At 40.6% G+C, this 7641-nt stretch overlaps 1 protein-coding gene across 1 annotated transcript; it reads left to right on the top strand.

Annotated features, from left to right (window-relative positions):
• Nucleotides 1-1382: 1382 nt before the first annotated feature.
• Nucleotides 1383-2960, top strand: LOC136834044 (interaptin-like). Its single transcript, XM_067096302.1, has one exon. The coding sequence runs from the start codon at nucleotides 1383-1385 to the stop codon at nucleotides 2958-2960; it is 1578 nt and encodes a 525-aa protein (XP_066952403.1).
• The last annotated feature ends 4681 nt before the right edge of the window (nucleotides 2961-7641 follow it).

Raw genomic sequence — 7641 nt, 5'->3', positions numbered from 1 at the left:
AAATTTACGATTGAATTTGATGCTGAATTATTTAAGACTGTAAATAAATTTACGATTGAATTTGATGTTAAATTAATTAAGATTAAAAAAATTTACGATTGAATTTGATACTAAATTATTTAAGACTGTAAATAAATTTACGATTGAATTTGAAGATAAATTATTTCAGATTGTAAATACATTTACGCTTGAATTTGATGTTAAATTATTTAAGACTGTAAATACATTTACGATTGAATTTGAACTTTAAGTTAAATTACTTAAGACTGTAAGTAAATCGACGATTGAATTTGATGTTAAATCATAACCAGAGAAAATAAACAAATAAAAAAGCAATGCCCTTTGAACACAGAACGAAATTCAGTGTTCATAATATTCCCCCAAATTTTGTGGGCGGTGGTATCCCGGAAGAATGGAAAGCCGTAAATGAATTTCCGCTGGATGGAAGGCTGCAAAAGTGTGACAACGGCGATAGGAGGATGATTGGCGTTGAAGTAAATTACCTAAATGATGGATTTTGGGCAAGTTTTGAAAATAGGGGAAAAGTCGAGTCTGCACGAGGAGGGAAGTTTTACTTTTGCAGATTTCATTTATGTATATACATATACATACATACATATATATATATATATATATATATATATATATAAATATAATATATATATATATATATATATATATATATATATATATATATATATATATATATATATATATATATAAATATATATATATATATATATATATATATAAACATGACAGGCAAAGTTCAGTACCAAGGCTTTCACGTTTTATTAACGCATCGTCTGGGCAAATGTGTCTCATTTGTGCTTTGACATGCAGATTAAAAACATGAAAGCTTGGTACTGAACTTTCTGCCTGCCATTTTCCTATGATTCGCTTATACATGAAGTCACGTGCATCTACTGTGATTTTTTAAGTTTATATATATTACATATATATATATATATATATATATATATATATATATATATATATATATATATATATATATATATATATATATATATATATATATATAATTTGTGTGTGTGTATACAATTGCTGTACAAAGAACTCTTATTCCATTTACTGAAAATGAAGGATTTCTCATTTTCCATAACTGTATTCAAATAAAGTTCGAGCACACACACACACACACACACGAAGGACGAAGTGGGGTTCGCTAAGCTTCTCTCTGAAGACCTGGATTCTTCTTCGGGAGACAGAAGAATCGGCAAGAACAGAAATGGTTCCGGGGAATCCCTGGATCCCAGCTGGCATCAAGCGACCGTTTCTAAAACTATGGCTCGCTCTCGCGCATATGTGAAGCAGTCATAATCATGAGTTCGTGCAATTGCAAAGTTGTGAGTTTTTGTGAGATGGCACTATCTGCTGTTAATAACAAGTGTGGCTACGGGTTTGGAAATGTTGCCCGTGGATCTACTGGTCACAAATTGGCTTTGTTCTGCGGAACATTGTTTACCCTTGTACGCCTAGGAAAGAAGATCAAATCCCACTGGAAAGAGACACGTGAACCGACACATAATCCGGACGACGACAGTGGCAAGAAGGAGGCTGCGGCATTGAAGGAGGCTTTTGATCGGACTGTTAAGGACCACGAGATTGAAATTCAGATACTCAGAGGTGAAAATTGTCGATTACGAGAAGCGTTGAAGGAAAAGGAAGTCTTGTATGACGAAATGATTGAAAGTATCGACACTCTGAAACGACGAGCTATCGAAAATTTCAAAGGACGGAACGAAGAAGGAGGATCGCATTTGCCCCGGAATTGTTGCCAAGAAGAGGAAGATCATTTCTTGGACATCTTGGAGCAGACGATTAATGATCCAGGAACGGCCGATTTCCCCAATAACTCATCGCTACTACAGAACTCCAGAAGACACAACGTCTATGAGCTGGTCCTGAGTCAAAGAAGGCAGATCGAGAAACTGGCCAAAGAAAATGGTCTGTTGAAAAGGGAAAAGTTAGAGTCGGAACGGAATGAAAACGTCATTAACGGCTTGGAGAACGAAGTCCTGGCTCTGGCTGAAGAACACAGGCAAATGAAAGAAGAAAGTGAAAGGCAAATTCGAGATGTAACGGAGAAGTTAAGAAATCTTCGATGTGAAAATACAGAAAAGGATGTACAGATTGAAAATATTAAAACGGAAAACATTGAACAAAGAGAGAGAATGATGAGATCGCAGAAGGAGCTCAGTGACCTTCACGGACAAAATATGGAAATGAAGATACAAGTTGATCAGCTTAGGAAAGAAAAGGTTGAATATGAAAAGACGATTAACAGAAACGAAAACATGAAAAGCGAAATGGAAAAACAGGTCAATGACCTTAAAGAAGAGCTGGCTAATCTTGAAGTTAAAAATATGGAAAAGGACCAAATGATTGATCAACTTAGGATGGAAAAACTGGAACAGGAAAACGTACTTTGCAGTTTCAAGAGGAAGGTCCAGCATTTTGTTGATGAAAGTAAAAATGTGAAAGAAGAAACGGAAAAACAGATGGACGACCTAAAGGAAAAGCTGGTTACTCTTGAAGATGAAAATAAGGAAAAGGAGCAAATGGTTGATCAACTTAGAATGGAAAAACTGCAACTGGAAAACGCAGTTTGTAGTTTCAAGAGGAAGTGCCAGAATTTTGTTGAAGAAAATGAAAAAATTAAAGACGAAATGGACAAACAGGTGGACGACCTAAAGCAACAGCTGGTTGATCTTAAAGATGAAAATAATGAAAAGGACCAAGTGATTGAACAACTTAGAATGAAAAAAATTAAACAGGAAAAAATGATTTGCAGTCTCGAGAGGAAGGTCCAGGATTTTGTTGAAGAAACTGAAAAAATGAAAGGAAAATTGGAAAAACAGGTGGACGACCTAAAGGGACAGTTGGTTAACCTTGAAGAGGAAAATAAGGAAAAGGACCAAATAACTGATCAAACTTAGAATGGAAAAAATGGAACTTGGAAAAATGCTTTGCAGTTTCAAGAGAGAGGTCCAGTATCTTGCTGAAAAAAATAAAACAATGGAAAGAGAGAAAGAGAGACAAGGAAGAGAAATGGCGGAAGAAATAAATAATCTGAAAAGAGAGCTAGAGCGACTCAGAGAGAAGAACGAAGAAAAGGAAAATGACATAGTAACAGGGCTAGAGAACCTGATAACGAGACTGAAAACAAAGAATTAGATCTGCAAAGAAACGCGAAGGAATGAATGCCCAGGAAAGAGCCAACGGCTGTTCGGCGGATGGACAAACTCTCCCGGCGAGAGTCAACGGCTGACGAGATTCCCCCATCTCGTCAGGCGGAGGAACTCTCACTGGCTAGAGTCAATGGCTGTTCGGCGGATGGACAAACTCTCCCGGCGAGAGTCAACGGCTGACGAGATTCCCCCATCTCGTCAGGCGGAGGAACTCTCACTGGCTAGAGTCAATGGCTGTTCGGCGGATGGACAAACTCTCCCGGCGAGTCAACGGCTGACGAGATTCCCCCATCTCGTCAGGCGGAGGAACTCTCACTAGCTAGAGTCAATGGCTGTTCGGCGGATGGACAAACTCTCCCAACGGCTGACGAGATTCCCATCTCGTCAGGCGGAGTGAACTCTCACTGGCTAGAGTCAATGGCTGTTCGGCGAACGGGCAGACGAGCTCTGAGGGTGAGAGGCAATGGCTGGCGAGGTCCTGGTACCACTTAACATTGGGACGAAAAACTAGTGACAACGGCTGTCATGGAGGGAAGACTGTTCTGGGAGGCAGGACAAGCTCTCAGGGTGAGAGCCAACAGCTGTTAGGGAGGCAGGAGGACAAGCTCTCATGGTGAGAGCCAACAGCTGTTAAGGAGCAGGAGGACAAGCTCTCAGAGGCTGAGGAGCCAGCTCTCATGAGTGAACCAGCTGTGGGAGGCAGGAGGACAAGCTCTCAGGGTGAGAGCCAACAGCTGTTAGGAGGTAGGAGGACAAGCTCTCATGATGAGAGCCAACAGCTGTTAGGAGGCAGGAGGACAAGCTCTCAGGGTGAGAGCCAACAGCTGTTGGGAGGTAGGAGGACAAGCTCTCATGATGAGAGCCAACAGCTGCGAGGAAGAGCAGGGTGAGGACAAGGGACTCCAGGGGTGAGAGCCAACCAGAAGGCCGCCTATAAACCAGAAGGCGCCATAGGCTGAAACCAGGTAGAGGGAAGGCCACAAGCTCAGATGATGAAACCAGAGCCAAAACAGCTGTTAGGAGGCAGAAAGAAGAGCTCTCAGAGTGCAGAAAGCTCTAGCTTCGAGATGCTCTGTCGACAGAAGGTCAGCCAAAGTCGGATATCAGATCTAATCTAGCAGATGTCTTCCTTTCTGGTCATTCTGGGAAAATCAAAGGCCGGTTCTGCAGAAAGAACCACTTCCAGAAGGCCGCTCTTTTCTATAAGATCTCTCTGGAAACCAGATCTAGATGTCTTCCTCTGGTCAGAGGAATAACCAGAAGACCGGCTCTCAGAAAGAAAAACTCTTTCTTTCGAGTATGCTCTGGAAAGACTCAGAAGATCCGTCATGCAAATAGGGATATCTAGATCTAATCAGAAGGCCTTCTGCCCATTCTGTTGAAGAATCTAGAGGCTCCTGCAGAAAGAAGAAAACCAGAAGACTCTTCCAGAAGGAAAACCATGAAATAGTCGGATATCTAGATCTATTCTAGGCTTCCTTCTCATTCTGTTGGAATAATCTAGAAGACCGGTTCTGCAGAAAGAAGAAACTCTATTTCTTTTCGAGTATGCTCTGTCCCTTGATGAAGACTCTTCTTCTAGAAGATCTCTGTCATGTAAAGGGCAAATAGTCGGATATCTAGATCTATTCTAGCAGATGTCTTCCTTCTGGTCATTCTGTTGGAATAATCTAGAAGACCGGTTCTGCAGAAAGAAGAAACTTATTTCTTTCTCGAGTTGCTCTGTCCCTTGATGAAACTCTTCTTCTTCTACAGTATGGATATCTAGATCTAGCAGATGTCTTCCTTCTGGTCATTCTGTTGGATAATCTAGAAGACTCTTCTAAGAAAGAAGAAATTTCTAGAAGATGCTCTGTCATTGATGAAGACTCTTCTTCTAGAAGATCCAGTGGGCAAATAGTCGGATATCTAGATGTTCAGCAGATGTCTTCCCTGGTCATTCTGTTGAATAATCTAGAAGACCGGCTCTGCAGAAAGAAGAAACTCTATTTCTTCGAGTATGCTCTGTCCCTTGATGAAGACTCTTCTTCTAGAAGATCTCTGTCATGCGGGCAAATAGTCGGATATCTAGATCTAATCTAGCAGATGTCTTCCTTCTGGTCATTCTGTTGAAATAATTCTGTCTGCAGAAAGAAGAAACTATTTCTTTCGAGTATGCTCTGTCCCTTGATGAAGACTCTTCTTTCTAGAAGATCTCTGTCATGAAATAGTCGGATATCTAGATCTATTCTAGCAGATGTCTTCCTTCTGGTCATTCTGTTGGAATAATCTAGAAGACCGGCTCTGCAGAAAGAAGAAACTCTATTTCTTCGAGTATGCTCTGTCCTTGATGAAGACTCTTCTAAAATAGTATTCATGTGGGCAAATAATCTAGTCTCATGAAAGACTCTTCTTCTAGAAGATCTCTGTCACATGGGCAAATCTACCTAGCAGATGTCTTCCCCTTCTGGTCATTCTGTTGGAATAATCTAGAAGACCGGCTCTGCAAAAGAAGAAACTCATTTCTTCGAGTATGCTCGTCCTGATGAAGACTCTTCTTCTAGAAGATCTCTGTCATGCGGCAAATAGTCGGATATCTAGATCTCTATTCTGGCAGATGTCTTCCTTCTGGTCATTCTGTTGGAATAATCTAGAAGACCGGCTCTGCAGAAAGAAGAAACTATATCTTCGAGTATGCTCTGTCCTTGATGAAGACTCTTCTTCTAGAAGATCTCTGTCATGTGGGCAAATAGTCGGATATCTAGATCTATTCTAGCAGATGTCTTCCTTCTGGTCATTCTGTTGGAATAATCTAGAAGACCGGCTCTGCAGAAAGAAGAAACTCTATTTCTTCCAGTATGCTCTGTCCCTTGATGAAGACTCTTCTTCTAGAAGATCTCTGTCATGTTGGGCAAATAGTCAGGATATCTAGATCTATTCTAGCAGATGTCTTCCTTCTGGTCATTCTGTTGGAATAATCAGAAGACCGGCTCTGCAGAAAGAAGAAACTCTATCTTCGTATGCTCTGAATGAAGACCTTCTTCAGAAGACTCTCATGCGGGCAAATAGTCGGATATCTAGATCCTAGCAGATGTCTTCCTTCTGGCCATTCTGTTGGAATAATCAGAAAGAAGAAACTATTTCTTCGAGTATGCTCTGTTGGAAGATGAAGACTCTTCTGTCTAGAAGATCTCTGTCATGCGGGCAAATAGTCGGATATCTAGATCTATTCTAGAAGACAGATGCTTCCTTCTGCAGTCATTCTGTTGGAATAATCTAGAAGACCGGCTCTGCAGAAAGAAGAAACTCTATTTCTTCCAGTATGCTCTGTCCCTTGATGAAGACTCTTCTTCTAGAAGATCTCTGTCATGCGGGCAAATAGTCGGATATCTAGATCTATTCTAGCAGATGTCTTCCTTCTGGTCATTCTGTTGGAATAATCTAGAAGACCAGTATCTCTGCAAAAGAAGAAACTCTATTTCTTCGAGTATCTTCCTTCTGGTCATTCTGTCCCGGTTGAGAAAGAAGAAACTCTTCTAGAAGATCTCTGTCATGCGGCAAATAGTCGGATATCTAAATCTAATCTAGCAGATGTCTTCCTTCTGGTCATTCTGTTGGAATAATCTAGAAGACCGGCTCTGCAGAAAGAAGAAACTCTATTTCTTCCCTTGAGTATGCTCTGTCCCTTGATGAAGACTCTTCTTCTAGAAGACCTCTGCAGAAAGAAGAAACGGGCAAAGACTCGGTCATCATGTGGCAAAATAGCCTGACCTAGATTCATTCTAGCAGATGTCTTCCTTCTGGTCATTCTGTTGGAATAATCTAGAAGAAAGAGGAAACTATTTCTTTCTGGCTCGGAAGAGAAGAAACTATATCTATGCTCAGATCCCTTGTTGAAATAATCTAGAAGACCGGGCTCTGGCAGAAAGAAGAAACTTACTTCGAGTATGAATCTTCTTCTTCATGGGCAAATAGTCGGATATCTAGATCATTCTAGCAGATGTCTTCCTTCGGTCATTCTGTTGAACAATCTAGAAGACCGGCTTCTGCAGAAAGAAGAAACTTATCTTCGAGTATGCTCTGTCCCTGATGAAGACTCTTCTTCTAGAAGATACATCTTCTTCTAGCAGATCTGTCATGCGGGCAAATAGTGATCTTCTTCTAGAAGATCTATTCTACAGGATGTGTCTTCCCTTCTGGTCATTCATTCTGTTGAATAAGTATGCTCTGTTCTCGATGAAGATCTCTGGTCATGCGGGCAAATAGTCGAATCTATTATTCTGTCATGGTCATGCTGTTGAATAATCTGTCCCTATTGATATGCTCTGTTCTTGATGAAGACTCTTCTTCTAGAAGATCTCTGTCTTGTCGGGCTAGATCTATACTAATGTCTTCCTTCTCTGGTCATATAATCTAGATCTCTGGCAGAAAGAAGAAACTCTACTAGTAG

This window comes from Macrobrachium rosenbergii, chromosome 53 (genome assembly GCF_040412425.1).
Source record: "Macrobrachium rosenbergii isolate ZJJX-2024 chromosome 53, ASM4041242v1, whole genome shotgun sequence".
NCBI classification, from domain to species: Eukaryota; Metazoa; Arthropoda; class Malacostraca; order Decapoda; family Palaemonidae; genus Macrobrachium; species Macrobrachium rosenbergii.
The sequence above is the reverse complement of the archived record's forward strand: the minus strand, read 5'-3'. Positions and strand labels throughout refer to the sequence as shown.

Excerpts from the sequence above, each read along its gene's own strand:
- LOC136834044 (XM_067096302.1), top strand. The coding sequence starts at position 1,383 with ATGGCACTATCTGCTGTTAATAACAAGTGTGGCTACGGGTTTGGAAAT.